We start from the raw sequence: 17,610 nt of genomic DNA, 5'->3' as shown, positions 1-17,610 counted from the left end.
GGAGACCTCCCGGACACCCTCGGGACACCCCCGGTCACCCCCGGGACACCCCTAGGGCAACCCCGGCACACCCCCGAGGCACTCCCGGGGCATCCCCGGAGCACCCCCGGGACACCCCTATGGTGCCCCCCGGGCACCGCCAGCACACCCCCGGGGAAACCCCGGGACCCCTCTAGGCACCCCTGGGCGCCCCTGGGGCACCCCCGCGACACCCTCGGGAAGACCCCCGGGATACCGCCGAGAGACCCTCAGGACACCCCCGGGGCGCCCCCAAGAACCCCCCGGACACCCCCGGGGCACCCCCTGGGACACCCCCGGGACAACCCCGGCCCACCCCCAGGACACCCCCGGGGCACGCCCGGGACACTACCAGGACACCCCCGGGGCGCCCCCAGGGCACGCTCGGGACACCCCCGGGGCACCCCTGGGACACCCCCGAGGCACCCTTGGGGTGCCCCTAGACCCCCCAGGGACACTCCCGGGACACCCCAGGGAGACCCCCCGAGCACCCCCGGTCACCCCCAGGACACCCCTGGGGCAACCCCGGCACACCCCCGAGGCACTCCCGGGGCATCCCCAGAACACCCCCGGGGCATCCCCAGGACACCCCCGTGACGCCCCTGGGACACCACCGGGGCACACCCGTGGCGCCCCCAGGGTGATGTGAACATCAGGGATGCAAGAATTACTCATCAAAGTCGATCCGGAAGTGAGCCAACTAGTCTTACATGTCCATTGAGCCATTCCGGAAGAGATCCAATTGCATGGCCAACTTGCATGCCAATCCAGGACACACGTGCAAGGGGGAATTTCAAGAAGTTAGGCGTGTTTTCCAGCATGGGATAAAGTCAAATTACGGATAAAGACTTGCCTTTATCATAATCCTATCTTTTTAGGTTTAAGTTTCAATTTAAACATTTATTTTGCATAATAGGCGTTTTTAAGGAATGAGTTAGATTCAAATTCGGATTCCTCCCCTAAGAGATTATCTTTAGGCATTTAGAAGGAAGGAGTGGGAGTCAAATTCGGATTCCTTCCCTAGGATAAGTTTTAGGCTTGCGTTTATCTTGTTTTTAGGTTTATCTTATTTTAGGCTTCTATCTCATTATGGATAGAATATGACTTTTCAATTTTTAAACATTTTCAGCTTGTGAGATATTCTTCTTGAGTTCTTGAAGAACTATTCCAAACTTATCAAGGTTTTCCTCGGGGCACCACCGGGACACCCTAGGGCACACCGGGACGCTCCCGGACACCCCCGCGACACTCCCGGGGCAACTTTGGGACACCCCCGGGGCACCCCAGACGCCCCCGGGACACCCTTGGGGCACCCCGGGGGAAAAATTTACATTTTTATTTATGTTTTGCATTCTAAAATTAATATACAATTTTTAGGATTTTATGCAATAAGTGGCCCCATTTTTTTTTATGAATATTCTATTTTTAATGATTTTCCTTATTTTTCATATTTAAAAAATAAAAATAAAATAAAATAAAAATGACGTTAAAAAATTATGGAATTTTGCAGACACGACCCTTACGTTTTTCTGGCGACGCCCGCAAAATATGGCCCTAAAAAATGACAAAAAAGTAAAATGCTGTCAAAAAGTCCCCAGCCCACGTAGTGTGGCGCCCAGGGGCCGGGATGGGTAAAAATTTACATTTTTATCTATGTTTTACATTCTTAAATTAATATATAATTTTTAGGAATTAATACAACAAGCGGCACCATTTTGTGATGAATATTCTATTTTTTATGATTATCTTTATTTTTCATCTTTGAAAAATAAAATAAAATAAGAATGGTGTCAAAAAGATCTAAAATTTTACACACAGAATCCTTAGATTTTTTTGGGTATCCCTGCAAAACATGGCCTCAGAAAACGACAAAAAAAAAAACGCTGTCAAAAAGCCCCCGGCCCGCATAGTGGGGCGCCCAGAGGCCGGGATGGGTCAAAACTATATACTTTTATTTATGTTTTACATTCTAAAATGAATATACGATTTTTAGGAATTAATGCACAAACGGCACAATTTTTTGATGACTATTCTATTTTTTTTTATTTCCTTTATTTTTTGACTTTGAAAAATAAAATAAAATAAAAACGACGTCCAAAAAATTATGAAATTTTGAAGACACGATCCTTACATTTTTCTGGGCATGCCCACAAAAAATGGCCCTAAAATTGACAAAAAAAGTAAAACGATGTGAAAATACCATCGGCTCGCGTACTGGGGCACCCAAGGGCTGTGATGGGTTAAAAACTGACATTTTTATTTTTATTTTGCATTCTAAAATTAATATACATTTTTTAGGAATTAATGCAACAAGCAGCACCATTTTTTTGATGAATATTCTATTTTTTATGATTTTCTTAATTTTACGCATTTGAAAAATAAAATAAAATAAAAATGATGTCAAAAAGATTTTAACTTTTACAGACACCATCCTTAAATTTTTCTGGGTATGCTTGTAAAAAATGGCCCGAGAGAATGACAAAAAAAGTAAAATACTATCAAAAAGTCCCCCGCCCGCGTAGTGGGGCGTTCAAGGCTCGGAATAGGTCAAGCATTTGTACTTTATTTATGTTTTGCATTCTAAAATTAATATACGATTTTTAGGAATTAATGCAAGAAAAGGCACCATTTTTTGTAGAATATTTTAGTTTTTATGATTTTCTTTATTTTTCGTCTTTGAAAATTAAAATAAAATAAAAATGACGTCCACAAAATTATGAAATTTTGCAGACACGATCCTTATATTTTTTTGGGCTTGCCTACAAAAAATGGCAACAAAAGAGGACAAAAAAAAGTAAAGCACTGTCAAAAAGTCCCCGACCCGCGTAGTGGGGTGCTCTGGGACCAGGATGGGTAAAAAATTTACATTTTTATTTATGTTTTGCATTCTAAAACTAATATACGATTTTTGGGAATTAATGCAACAAGCGGCACCATTTTTTGATAAATATTCTATTTTTTTACTTTCTTTATTTTTTGTCTTTGAAAATAAAATAAAACTAAAATGGTGTAAAAAAGATTTGAAATTTTGTAGACATTATCCTTACATTTTTCTGGGCAAGACTGCAAAAAATTAGCCCCAGAAAATGACAAAAAAAATTAAAACGCTATCAAAAAGCCCTCATCCCGTGTAGTGGGGCGCCCAGGGGCCCATATGACTCAAAAATTTACATTTTTATTTAAATTTTGCATTCTAAAATTAATATACGATTTTTAGTAATTAATGCAACAACGACACCATTTTTTGAAGAATATTTTATTTTTTCTGATATTTCTAATTTTTCAAATTTGAAAAATAAATTACAATAAAAATGATGTCAAAATGTTCTGAAATTTTGCAGACACAATCTTTACTTTGTTCTGGGCATGCATGCAAAAGATTGCCCCAAAAAATGATAAAAAAGTAAAACGCTGTCAAAAAGCTCCCGGCCCGCATAGTGGGGCGCCCAAGGGCCGAAATGGGTCAATAATTTACATTTTTATTTATGTTTTACATTCTAAAATTAATATACAATTTTTAAGAATTATTGCAACAAATGACACCATTTTTTGAGGAATATTCTATTTTTTATTTTTTTCTTTATTTTTCGTCTTTGAAAAATAAAATAAAATAAAAATGATGTTAAAATTTTCTGAAATTTTGTAAACATGATCCTTACATTTTTTGGGCATACCTGCAAAAAATGGCAACCAAAAATGACAAAAAGGTAAAACGCTGTTAAAAAGTTCCCGGCCCGCGTAGTGGGGCGCCCAGGGGCCGGGATGGGTCAAAAATTTATATTTTTACTTACTTTCTGTATTCTAAAATTAATATACCATTTTTAGGAATTAATGCAACAAGCGGCACCCTTTTTTGATGAATATTCTATTTTTTTTTATGATTTTCCTTATTTTTCGTATTTGAAAAATTAAATAAAATAAAAATGACATAAAAAAATTATGAAATTTTACAGACACGATCCTTACATTTTTCTGGGCTTACCTGAAAAAAATGGCAACAAAAAATGGCAAAATAAGTAAAAAGCTATCAAAAAACCCTTGTCCGCGTTATGGGGCGACCAGGGGCCAGGATGGGTCAAAAATTTAAATTTTTATTTAGATTTTACATTCTAAAATTAATATACAATTTTTAGGAATTAATGTAACAAGCAGCACCATTTTTTAATAAATATTCTATTTTTTATAATTTTCTTTATTTTTCATCTTTAAAAAATAAAATAAAATAAAAATTATGTCAAAAAGACCTAAAATTTTGCAGAAACGTTCCTTAAATTTTTCTGGGTATGCCTACAAAAAATGGCCCCATAAAATGACAAAAAAATATAAAATGCGGTCAAAAAGCCCCCGGTCCGCATAGAGGGGCGTCCAGGGGTTGGGATGGGTCAAAAATATATACTTTTATTTATGATTTACATTCTAAAATTAATATACGATTTATAGGAATTAATGCAACAATTGGCACCATTTTTTGATGAATATTCTATTTTTTATGATTTTCTTTATTTTTCATCTTTGAAAAATAAAATAAAATAAAAATGATGTCCAAAAAATTGTGAAATTTTACAAAAACGATCATTACAATTTTCTAGGCATGCTGAAAAAATGGCCCAAAAAATGACAAAAAAGTAAAACACTGTCAAAAAGCCCCCGGCCCGCGTAATGGGGCGCCCAGGGGCTTGGATGGGTCAAAAATTTACATTTTTATTTTTGTTTTGCATTCCAAAATTAATATACGATTTTTAGGAATTAATGCAACAATCGGCACCATTTTTTAACGAATATTCTATTTTTTAATGATTTTCTTTATTTTTCATCTTTGAAAAAAAATTAAAATAAAAATGATGTAAAAAAGATTTGAAATTTTGCAGACACGATCTTTACATTTTTCTGGGCATGCCTGTAAAAGATGGCCCTAGAAAATGACAGAAAAGTAAAATGCTGTCAAAAAGCCCCCTGTCCGCGTAGTGGGGCGGCTAGGGGCTGAGATGGGTAAAAAATTTACCTTTTCTTTTATGTTTTGCATTCTAAAATTAATATACAATTTTTAGGAATTAATGCAACAAACGACACTATTTTTTGAGGAATATTTTATTTTTTATGATTTTCTTTCTTTTTCATCTTTGAAAAATAAAATAAATTAAAAATGATGTCAAAATGTTCTAAAATTTTGTAGACATGAACCTTACATTTTTCTGGGCATGCCTGCGAAAAATGGGCACCCCTGGGGCATCCTTAGAGCACCCCCGGGACACCCCCGGAGCACTCCCGGGTCACCCTCGAGACACCCCCGGGACACCCTCGGGACACCCCCGGGGCATGCCTGTGGCACCCCCAGAGCACCCCCGGGACACCCCCGGGGCAACCCCAGGACACCCCCGGGGCGCCTCCGGGACACCCCCAGGACACCCTCGGGACACCTCTGGGACACCCTCGGGGCACGCCCGTGGCACCCCTAGAGCATCCCCGGGGCAATCTCGGGACACCCCTGGGGCAACCTCGGGACACCCCCGGGGCGCCTCCAGGACACCCCCGGGGCACCCCCGGGACACGCCCGGGACAACGGAGGGACACCCCCAGGACACTCTCAGGAGACCCCCGAGAGACCCCTGGGACCCCCATGGGGAAAAAATTTACATTTTTATTTATGTTTTACATTCTAAAATTAATATACGATTTTTAAGAATTAATGCAACAAGCGGCACAATGTTTTGATGAATATTTCATATTTTATGATTTTTCTTATTTTTCGTATTTGAAAAATAAAATAAAATAAAAACGACGTTAAAGTATGACCGAGTTTGTAATAAAATGTTAAAATATTTAGGACTCGTTGAGTTTGTGGATTTAAGTTTTTAATTTGAGTTAAAATGTGATTTTATATGAGAGTTTTTCACTATAGTAGAAAAGTTAAATATAATTTCTTATGAGAGCTTTTAACTGTAATAAAATTGAAATTAAAAACTCAAATTAGTGAAATAAATGCAGATTTAAGGTGCTCAAAATGAAAATAAATAAATAAATAAAAACTAAAAAAAAAAACTTGTTGAATACCGAGACCATGACCATCGAGCTCGTCCTTTTGTTCTAATAACACAAAAATCTCGGTAAAATATTTTCGAGAAACAACAGCAAGAAGAGAGAGGAGAGAGAGAGACAGAGAGAGAGAGAAAGCACACACAAAAGTAAAAGCCCTTGATTAGCTCCTCTCCGGCTTGCGGAACAATGAAAGCACCAAATGGCAATGGTTACCGCAAGGGCTTCTGGTAATCCTTATATCTTTCGTCTCTTCGGAAATTTCACTACCCGAACGCACACACAAAAGTTAAAATCCATTTGCTTCGCCCTTGATTAGCTCCTCTCCGGCTTGCGGAACAAAGAAAGCACCAAATGGCAATGGTTACCGCAAGGGCTTCTGGTAATCCTTATATCTTTCGTCTCTTCGGAAATTTCACTACCCAATTCCGTTCTTATGCATCTCGTAGCAGTATTTTTCAGAATTCTGTTGCCCATTTGGAGAAATTGATCCAAACACGGTGTAAATCTCGAAACCTAACGGTAGAAGAAGCTTTGGGTTACTTCAATTCCATGATTCAAATTCGTCCCATTCCCTCTATTTGGGCTTTCAATCAATTGTTTGGCTCACTCTCCAACATGAATCAGTATTCCACTGTTGTCTCTATGTATAGAGTGATGATGGGTTGTGATCATTTTCGGCCCGATGTTGGTACAATGAATATTGTTATCAAGTGTTTTTGTTGTTTGAAGAAGGTGAAATTTGGTTTCTCTGTTCTGGGAACTATCTTTAAGGGTGGCCATCGGCACGATGCTTCTACACTGAATACACTGCTTGACGGGCTTTGCAAGGAGGGCTCGTTCGCGGCGGCGTCGGAGTTGTTTCAGGAAATAGTAGAGAAGGAACACCCTTATAGTGATTTCACTTTTGCGATTATCATTAATGGCTTTTGTAAGGCCAGAGAAACTTGGAAGGCGCTTGAGCTACTTAAGCAAATGTTTAATAACCAGAGGATTAAACCCACTTTGCATTGTTTTAGTCCAATCATTGATAGCTTTTGTAAAGAAGGACGGATAGATGAGGCCTTGAGCCTGTTTCTAGATATGATTGACTGTGGTGTAGTGCCAAATATCATCTGTTATAATGCTTTGATTTTTGGGTTGAGCAAATCAGGTCGTTGGGAAGAAGCCAGGAGAGTTTTGGCTGACATGCTTGATTTTGGAGTTTCACCTGATACGATTACGTGTACAACTTTGATTGATTCTCTTTGCAAGGAAAACAAAACTCAAGAAGCAATTTCGCTATTTGAGTTGATGACTAGGAAAGGCATAGAGCCTAACGTTTGGACATTCAATTCTTTGATATTTACTTTGTGCAAGCATGGTCGATGGAAAGAAGTGACCGATTTCATAGAAAATATGACCAACTACGGAGTCTCTCCTGATATTGTTACATACAACATTTTGTTGGATGCTCAGTGCAAGCAAGGGAGAACCACAGGGGCGCTTCATCTTGTTGAAGCAATAATTAATAAAGGTGCGCTTCCTGATGGCATGACCTACAGCTTCTTACTTAATAGATTGTGCCATTCAGGTAGATTTGAAGAAGCCGAGAGATTATTTGGTGACATGGCTAGTCAGAAGATTTTTCCTGACAATATAACTCTAAATGTAATTTTGAATGCTCTGTCCGATGAAGGGATGATGGAGAAATCTCAGAAATTAGTTGATGCAATGATTGAACAAAATAAAGAGCTTAATATTATTACTTATAACATCTTGATTAAGGGATACTGTCTGCAAGGTAAAATGGATAAAGCAAAAGACGTGTTTGATCAGATGGCAAAAAAGGGTGTTCTTCCTGATACGATTTCGTATAACACCTTGGTTAATGGTTATGCACGAATTAATAAATTCGGCATCGCTCTCAAGCTTTACAATGACATGATCCAAAAGGGATTGGCGCCTAATCATGTAACACACAACACTTTGAAAAAAATTCGTGCTTATAGGCGTAAGGCATCCATACAATAACTTTGGGTGAGGTGAGATTAAGAACTAATCACCCCACTATTATGCTATTTTATATGCTATTTATCACAAGTTGGACGTAGCCTCGTTTCAAGGATAGGAGACTGAACAAGGATGCTGTAATTTTTTTATTTTTTATTTGTTTTGAAGGTGAACTGGATAAATGCATGATCCGCATATCATATTGCCAGTACAGTTAGAAAATTTTCTTATATTTGTATTCCACAAAGCATATTGTTTTTTGTATTGAGTGTCATTGGTTCATTTTTTTCTTGGGCGTTTTGGTATCAAATTGTATATTCATGTCCATTATATCTTCTGTTTACACTTATGATATGTTTCTCTATTACTTTCATAGAAATGGTGTAGATGCCAGTTAAGGCTAGCTCAAGTAGTTGAGTGCGTGAATGTGTGATCCAGGATTTAAATCCTGGTGGTTTTATTTCTTCTTAATATAGTAGGAGCCATAGGCTATTAAAAAAAAAAACATAGAAAAGGTGGAGATGATGAAGTTGGATATTTGGCTTAGTTAACATTTGGGTCTTGGATACAGCAGGTATAGATTGAAGTTGAGATAATTTTATATATATGTGTGTGTGTATATATAACTCATGATCGTTGATTTAACGTATACATACATTTGTTTTGTATACTTGGTTCTCCTCTTTTTTGTTTTAGATATATTGACTTGTCGAGGTACAATCAAATTTATCTTGTTTTGAGATATAAGGCAGTGGTCGGAATTGATCTGTTTCAATGACTTGCTGTCACCGCAGCATTTTGGAGCAGCATCTTCTTGGCAAACGCTATGTAATTCAGAAACAATGTGCAGATGCAAGGATAAAGATACAACCGAGTGTAGCTGAGAACCGGGAAAAGGTCTATCCTAAATGGATATACTTTAATCAGTGTGGACTCTTGTAAGTTTACTTTCCAACTCCTACCTTACTCTCCTCCTGGGTGAATTTAATCTTTTTTCCCCCCCCTTCTCTTGACATTGTTTAGACATTTATGTTAGAAAAATAAGGAAATCTTAATGTAAAAACTAAAACGGTACCTGTGTAATGCTTGCAAGTGATCATCTTATATCTAGTATAACATGCTTGAAAAGGTTGACAAGTCATAGCTGGTTTGCTTCAGTATTGTCAGTGCTGGATTCTTAAGAAATGTGTCTAGTGGTTATTTCAAGTGCTCACTCTTTCTTCTTTAACTTTAGGTTCTTATTTTCTGTTTTCAGCAATTGATCCGGAGAAACCAGTATATTTTTAATTAATCTCTGTTTCCTATAACATGACCCATTAAAAGGTTAACAAAACTAGATGTCACTACTCTCAGGCTTCACAAGGATTATCCAGGAAGGATTGGTGCTGGATCAAACTGTAGAAAAGTTAGAAATGCTGAGGTGTACATACTGGATTTACACTGGATTTACGGTTAGTTAGGATGATGTGTAATCTCGTGCTATAGTTAGTTTATTTCCTGATTTTCTGGTTAGTTAGATTTTGTTCCTAAGTTAATGGTAAGCCAGGCTATAAATGTATTGTAAACTCTGTATATTTTCAGGACGTTAATTCAGAAAGAATCAATTCAACCCAGCAGTGTTATTGTGTTTCTGTTAGGAACCTAATATTTAGAAGTCTTTTTCAATAGTCTTAAGGAGAGTATAAATAGGGGGTTTAGTGGCTAGGGAGGGGAGAATCAGATTTGTAGAGAGTGTCTAGTGCTGTGCACTATTTTGGAGGTCGGGGGTCCTCGAAACCGCCCATTTATCTTGTAATTTTCCATTTCTAGTATTGTTAATGAAGCATAGATTTTCAGGATGCTAACAATGGTATCAGAGCATCTATGATCCACGGAGCTCTTTGAGTTGAGAGAGAAACTTCGGGCTGCTCTAAGAGCTAATCACAAGGTTTTTGGAGGGAGTATGGGGGAACTCCAGGACCATGTGGGGAAGATTCGGACCCAGATGGGTGACGTGTAGGCGGCGCTGCGGAGGATGGAGGCACTGCTGGTGGTGCGGCCGATGGCCGGGGAGGCCGAGTTGGGTCGCGACGGCGAACGACGGGACGGGGAGAGGCGAGATCGTGCGCCTCGGGGCGAGGAGAGCCAAGATCGCATCGACCCAGGCGGAGTGAAGGTGCCAAATCGGGTGGATCTTCGCCGGGAAGCGCCGATTCGCGAAGATCGAGGCCGCGAGAGGGAGTTCCGACGCCGGAGAGATGTGGGTCTGATGGAAGAGTGCGAGATCCGTCACAATCTGGGGCTGGGTGCTCCGGATCTACAACGCAAGGGTCTGTTCGACGACGGGAGGAGGGCAGAAGGAGGTCGTGACCGTCGGGAGAGGGCGGCGGAGCTTGGTCGGCGACGGGAAGTGTAATGGGAGCCGGAGTTAGAGGAGGAGAGGCTTGCTCCGAGGCTGGGACGACATGGGCACCCTCGGAACAGGGAACCCAGCCCTGATTCGGTCGCGGTTGGGGCTGATTCCGGCCCGGTTTGGACCAGGCCTCGCAATTCCGGCGTGGAAAGGGCTGGTTCCGGTGCTGCAGCGACAGATTCCGGCGCGACGGAGGCTGGGCTTGACGATTTGGCTACTATTTGGACCGGGCCTCGCGATTCCGGCGTGAAAGGGGCTGGTTCCGGTGCTACGGAGGAAGATTCCGGCGGAATTGGAGTGGGGTCGATGAATTCCGACGCCCTTAAGGCTGGGTTTTGTGATTTTGACGCCATTGGGGCTAGCTCTGGCAAGATGATGGCTAGGACGGGGAATTCCGATGCGAAATCTGGCGATTTTGAGGTTGAATCCCGAAATTCTGTTCGGAAGTGGGCTGGGTCTAGTGTTTTTGGTATGGGCAGAGTCAATTTTGGGGTTGGGCCTCGTAATTACAATATTAGTAGGCCTAATTCTGGTGCAATGGCAGTCGAGCCTCAAAACTTTAACACTTTTGGGGCTGGAATGGTACGATTGCAGATGAGAATGAAGAAATTGGTGAGAGTGAGGCTGAAAGGTTGATGTCCTGGTTGGCTAAGAAGGAAACTCCCTTGGTGAGGATCGATTTGCCAATATTTTTTGTGACCATTGATGAGCTTGCGCAAAGAGTTTCAAATGAATTGATAGACTTTGTGCTTGCTTTCCAAGATACAAAGAAGATGGAGAAGAAAGTAATTGATTGGCTCCAATTTGAAGATATGACTTGCGAGGATAACATCAAATTGGGGACTCAAATCAAGGAACTAACAAAGCCTTTTATTCTTAATCATTTAGATGTTATTTTTCAATTTTATTTCTTGATTTTCACCTTGAGGACAAGGTGATTCTTTGGGGCGGGGGTAATGTTAGGAACCTAATATTTAGAAGTCTTTTTCAATAGTCTTAAGGAGAGTATAAATAGGGGGTTTAGTGGCTAGGGAGGGTGGAATCAGATTTGTAGAGAGTGTCTAGTACTGTGCACTATTTTGGAGGTCGGGGGTCCTCGAAACCGCCCATCTATCTTGTAATTTTCTATTTCTAGTATTGTTAATGAAGCATAGATTTTCAGGATCCTAACAGTTTCTTTCCTCTTATTTACCTTTATGGTATCAGAGCGATTAAAGGGAATATTGAGTAGAGAGAAATAATGTCGGATGCAAGCAGGATTGATGGCACTGAGGTAACCCCGGTTACCAATTAGCCAACTCCTAAAATTGCTCCCATTGCGGTTTCTGAAAGCACTTCTTTACAGATTACCACGCATAAACTAAATGGAAAAAATTTCCTTCAATGGTCTCGATCCATTCAAATGGTTATTAGAGGCAAAGGAAAAATAGGGTATCTGGATGGCACCATTGCCATGCCTAGTACTGATGACCTAACATTCCCAACTTGGGACACACAGAATTCCATGGTAATGGCGTGGTTAATTCATTCCATGGAAGAAAAGATAGGGGAAACTTATCTATTTTTTCCCACGGCAAATAAGATTTGGGATGCTGTAACCCTCTCCTATTCAGACCTTGAAAACTCCTCTAAGATGTTTGAATTGAGAAACAGAGCACGGGTTCTTAGGCAGGGGGAGAATGATGTGACCTAATATTTTAACGACCACACAAAGCTGTGGCAGGAACTGGACTTATTCAAAAGCTGCAACTGGAGAGATTCAGAAGATGCGGTACTTCATCAGCAAATGATCAACAAAGACAGGGTCTACGACTTCTTAGCTGGACTTAATAAGGAGTTGTACGAACCATCGATTGAGGAAATTTTCTCTGAAGTCCGTAAGGAAGAATGGCGGAAGAAGGTGGTGCTGAACGAGAACACAAGCCAGAGGATCTTAAGGACGAGGAAACAAGAAACCTCAGTTGTGGTGTGACCACTGTCAACGCCCACATCATACCAAGGAGACCTGTTGGAAGCTGCATGGAAAGCCAGTAGATTGGGTACCAAATAGACAAAGAAGCCGAGAGGCTAAAGGGCTCCAAACAATTCAAGGTTCTGAGGCAGAAAAAAAGATTGACAGCAATTCAGCCATGACATTTATAAAGGAGCAAATGGACTAGCTACGCAAACTTTTAGCTGCCACTCAAACCGCAAATCCTCAGTCTACGGGTACCTCCTTTTTGGTACAAAAAGGTATGAACTTTACAGCTTTTGGCAGTATATCTGTTAGTGGGGAATCATGTATAGTGGACTCTGGGGCCACAGACCTTATGACAGGTTGTGGGAATTTGTTCACTTCCTATACTCCTAGTCCTGGAACTCACAAAGTGAAGATAGCGGATGGGTCCTTTACAACGGTGGCTAGAATTGGGACCATTGAATTGAGTCCAAAGATCACTTTAAAATCTGTTCTCCATTTACCAAAATTATCATGCAATTTATTATCTGCTAGCAAAGTTACTAAAGATTTAAATTGTATGGTAAAAATCTCACAATCAGCTTGTATTTTTCAGGACCAGACTTCAGGGAGGACGATTGGCAGTGCTAGAGAGTTCGAAGGGTTATATTACTTCGAGGAGTCTAACGTGAATAGTCGGGTTCAAGCTGCAGTGTGCAATACCACTGTGTCTAGGAAGGAGAAAATAATGGTGTTACACTGTAGGTTAGGTCATCATAGTTTTGCGTATTTAAAGTATTTGTTTCCATCATTGTTTCAAACTCAAGATTCCTTTCAATGTGAAGTTTGTCAATTAGCAAAACATAAAAGAGTTCTTTATCCTTCATTATCTTATCGTGGATCTTATCCTTTTATGCTTATTCATAGTGACATATGGGGTCCATCTAGAATTCGTAGCTTAACCAACAAAAGATGGTTCATAACTTTTGTAGATGATCATACAAGAGTTTGTTGGGTGTATCTTTTAAAGGACAAATCTGAAACTACAAAAATTTTTCAAAACTTTCATTCCATGATTAAAAATCAATACAATAAGAGTATACAGATATTCCGTACCGATAATGGTACAGAATATTTCAATTCTTGCTTGTCCAACTTTACAACAAAAAATGGAATGATTCACCAAAGTTCTTGTGTAAATACACCTCAGCAAAATGGGATTTCAGAAAGAAAAAATCGCCATCTTTTAGAGGTAGCACGGGCTCTATTATTCACTTCAAAGGTTCCAAAAAGATTTTGGGGGGAGGCCATTTTAACTGCATGCTACTTGATAAATCGTCTGCCAACACGAGTTTTAAATTTTCAAACACCAGTTAAAAAACTACTTGAGTCGTATCCTGAGTCGCGTCTTTCTTCTTCCTTGGATTTTAAAATTTTTGGCTGTACAGCCTTTGTACATTATCATGACCAGAATCAAAGCAAATTAGACCCTAGATCTCTCAAGTGTGTTTTTGTAGGTTACTCCGCCACTCAAAGGATTTCGATGCTATTCCCCAGAAAAAAGGAAATTTTTCACGTCTATGGACGTTACTTTTTTTGAGGATCAACTGTTTTTTTTCAAAAAATTATCTTCAGGGGGAGAGTACGAGTGAAGAATATTTTGTGGAGCAAAATTCGGTTGGTGACGAGAGTTATTTAAATTCGGGTGAAAACAGAGCAGATTTGTGGGAATTTTTTTGGGATCCTTTGCCTAATTTTTCTCCTATTTCCTTGAGTGAAAATTCAAATTCTAGTCCAAGTTCTCAGGAAAATCCGAGTCTCACTCTAGAATCCCAGGAAAATCCACAATCTACTCAAATGCAAAATTTAAATCCCACTCAAACTGTGAATAATTCAAACAAATAGACCAGCCCTCAAAACTCTCAACCTACAAGTCTTCCTCATTCAAACTTTGAGTCAAACGTGGCACCAAATCCAAATCCCACAAACTTATCCGAATCAGGGGGAGTATTGCACACAGCCAGAACTGCTGACTTATTCTCGGAGGAAAAATTCGAAAAGTGACAATAATCCTGAAAATCCTCCCTGCCAACAACCCAATCCAGAGTCGGGTTCAAATACGAAAAGTGGTGATCTAGATGTGCCAATTGTTGTAAGAAAAGGGGTCAGGACATGTACACAACATCCCATATCAAAATTTCTGGGATATGAAAATTTGTCTGAGTCAGTTCAAGCTCTAATAACGAACCTTGCAGATGAAGAAATCCCTAAGAATGTGGTGGATGCCCTGAAATGCCCGAGTTGGAGGAAGGCTATTATGGAGGAGATGAATGCCCTAGAAAAAAATAATACGTGGAAATTAGTACAGAGACCTCTGCATAAGAAACTGGTGGGCTATAAGTGGGTGTTTACCATTAAATACAAGTCAGGTGGTTCAATTGAGCGCTATAAGGTGAGGCTGGTCGCCAAAGGGTATACGCAGACATATGGAATAGACTATCAGGAGACATTTGCCCCCGTGGCCAAAATTAACTCTATTAGAGTCTTGCTATCACTTGCAGCAAATTTAAATTGGCCACTACAGTAGCTGGATGTCAAGAACGCCTTTCTGAATGGCGACTTAGAAGAAGAGGTCTACATGGATTTGCCACCAGGCTTTGATTGTAATGAAGGCAGTGGTAAGGTATGCAGATTACAAAAAATATATGGGCTGAAACAGTCTCCCAGGGCCTGGTTCGACAGACTCACGAAGGATCTAAAGCAACAAGACTACAAACAAGCTCACTCAGATCACACTATTTTCTATCGACATGTGAACGGTAAGATTGTTGTCCTTATAGTTTATGTGGACGATATAATCTTGACAGGTGGTGATAAAGAGGAGATGGAACAAATAAAACAAAAGTTGGCAACTGAGTTCGAGATGAAAGACTTGGGCAACCTCAGGTATTTTTTGGGCATGGAGATTGCAAGAAGCAAACAAGGCATATTTGTTTCACAAAGAAAATTTGTGTTGGACCTACTTCAAGAAACTGGGATGCTAGGCTATAAACCAGTGGATACTCCGTTCAATTCAAACCTAAAATTAGGGGAGAATTTGAATGGTGAGCCTATGGATAAAGGGAGATACCAGCGGCTTGTTGGGAGATTTATTTACTTGTCTCACACTAGGCCAGACATAGCGTTTACAGTGAGCCTTGTAAGCCGGTATATGCACTCGCCCACAAAGGAACACATGGAGGTTGTGTATAGAGTTCCGAAGTACCTAAAAGGCAACCCTGGTTGAGGTCTGTTTTTCAAAAAAACCAGTGAGAGAAGTGTTGAAGTTTTCACAGACGCTGACTGGGTAGGTTCGATTGATGATAGGAGATTGATTTCAGGGTATTGTACATTTATTTGGGGAAATTTAGTAACTTGAAAGAGCAAAAAACAACCAGTGGTGGCCATAAATAGTGCAGAGGCCGAGCTAAGATCTGTTGCACACGGTGTATGTGAAGTTCTTTGGCTAAAACAGTTGCTAGAGGAGCTGAAGGTTGTTGTGAAATAACCTCTGAAAGTTTACAGTGATAACAAAGCAGCAATTAGCATGTCTCACAATCCAGTTCACCATGATCGAACAAAGCATGTGGAAGTGGATAGGTATTTCATTAAAGAAAAGATTGAAGAGGGAGTTCTGTGTGTTTTTTATGTTTCAACTACAGAACAAACAGCAGACGTCCTTACAACTCAGCTTGAGGGGGAGTGTAGAAAAGTTAAAAATGCTGAGGTGTACATACTGGATTTACGGTTAGTTAGGATGATATGTAATCTAGAGCTATAGTTAGCTTATTTCCTAATTTTCTGGTTAGTTAGATTTTGTTCCTAAGTTAGTGGTAAGCCAGGCTATAAATGTATTGTAAACTCTGTATATTTTAGTACGTTAATTCAGAAAGAATCAATTCAGCTCAGCAGTGTTATTGTGTTTCTTTCCTCTTATTTATCCAGGAAGGATTGGTGCTGGATCAAACAACACGAGCCATTTCAAAAAGCTTTCAACCGTATAGGTTTGAAGCATCCGTGTGTATAGTCATATTTTTTTTTTTTTTTTTCCTTCCCTGTAAAAGCATTTTATTGAGATTATAAACTAGATGTAAACTTTTGATGCGCCAGTACATTTGATGGATATGTTACCATGGAGATCCAAAGAAATTAAATTGATGATTGGGAGACCTTCTCGTTAAATTGCCTATCTGTTTGCTTAGCATATTAGCCATGGAATGAATCCTAACTTATCCATTTTATCACTTTTGTTATATGTATGTGTTATTTCTTAAGCAAACTGATCTTGTTTATATCGTTATTTTTATGGAGATCTATCTAGCTAAGTACAAATATTTTTCTGCGATAGCATTCTGTCTAATAATAATAATTGACAAATGCAATATTAGAGCTTTTTGTCTCCATTTTTAAACATATTTTTTGTGGTACTCGTTCAGATTGAAATTTTTGGCTCCTGGTGGTGCTGATCGTCATGGGACAGAACTTGGCATTACTGCAAGCTTGATATAGAGGAAATGCTTGCCTGCTCAGTTCAAAGCCTGGTAAGATCATCTCCAATTCAAATGCTAATGTCAATTGTATATTTCACACCAAAAAATGTAATAATGGAATATTTGATATGTTGTTCTCCAATGCATAGTGCTATTTAAAATACTAAAATCTACTTTTTCTACATCAATAAGCTTTGAAAGTTTTAAATGTAAAGTTTTAATTCTAAAATAATTGGGAAAAGCAAAAGTTGTAATGATTAAATGAAAAGGTAACCATATTAGCCAATAGGAATCAAGTGCCAAATTTGCCATATGTACTTGGTGAGAAATTTGCCACAAAGTAATAAATTTGGCACAACAAATAGTATTGTATTGGAGAGTGGTTTTTGGACTCAAATGCTAAATTTACAATTGGCACATTAATTACAAGGTGAGCTATAAATGGCATTTTCATGCAATATTCTAACTTTGAGGCTCAGTTTGGTATTGATTCTAGGAGCTCAAAAGCACTTATTTAGCCATCCACAGCTGTCATGTGTGTTTGGTAAAAACCCAAAGAAGTGATTCTTGGACAATTTTTGAAGAATTTAAGGCTAAAATCAGAAGCAGCCTTTGGGCTGCTTCTGATTGTAGATTGTACGGGAATCCCTTATGGCACATTAATGAAACTTTAAATATTACCCCATTACTTACCCCTGCTGAGTGAAAAT

General features: G+C 39.6%; 1 protein-coding gene across 1 annotated transcript; it reads left to right on the top strand.

Moving 5' to 3' along the window:
* Nucleotides 1-6,153: 6,153 nt before the first annotated feature.
* On the top strand, nucleotides 6,154-16,383 carry LOC112091197 (pentatricopeptide repeat-containing protein At1g63080, mitochondrial-like). Its single transcript, XM_024164199.1, has 3 exons — nucleotides 6,154-8,075; nucleotides 8,838-8,981; nucleotides 16,356-16,383. The coding sequence occupies exon 1, from the start codon at nucleotides 6,406-6,408 to the stop codon at nucleotides 8,062-8,064; it is 1,659 nt and encodes a 552-aa protein (XP_024019967.1). The 5' UTR covers nucleotides 6,154-6,405; the 3' UTR covers nucleotides 8,065-8,075; nucleotides 8,838-8,981; nucleotides 16,356-16,383.
* Nucleotides 16,384-17,610: the final 1,227 nt, after the last annotated feature.

This window comes from Morus notabilis, unplaced genomic scaffold, assembly GCF_000414095.1.
Source record: "Morus notabilis unplaced genomic scaffold, ASM41409v2 Scaffold363, whole genome shotgun sequence".
NCBI lineage: Eukaryota > Viridiplantae > Streptophyta > Magnoliopsida > Rosales > Moraceae > Morus > Morus notabilis.
Note: the sequence above shows the minus strand (reverse complement) of the source record. Positions and strands in the feature narration are given on the sequence as shown.

What these genes read in the sequence shown, in the direction of transcription:
- LOC112091197 (XM_024164199.1), top strand. Translation starts at nt 6,406, where the DNA reads ATGGCAATGGTTACCGCAAGGGCTTCTGGTAATCCTTATATCTTTCGT.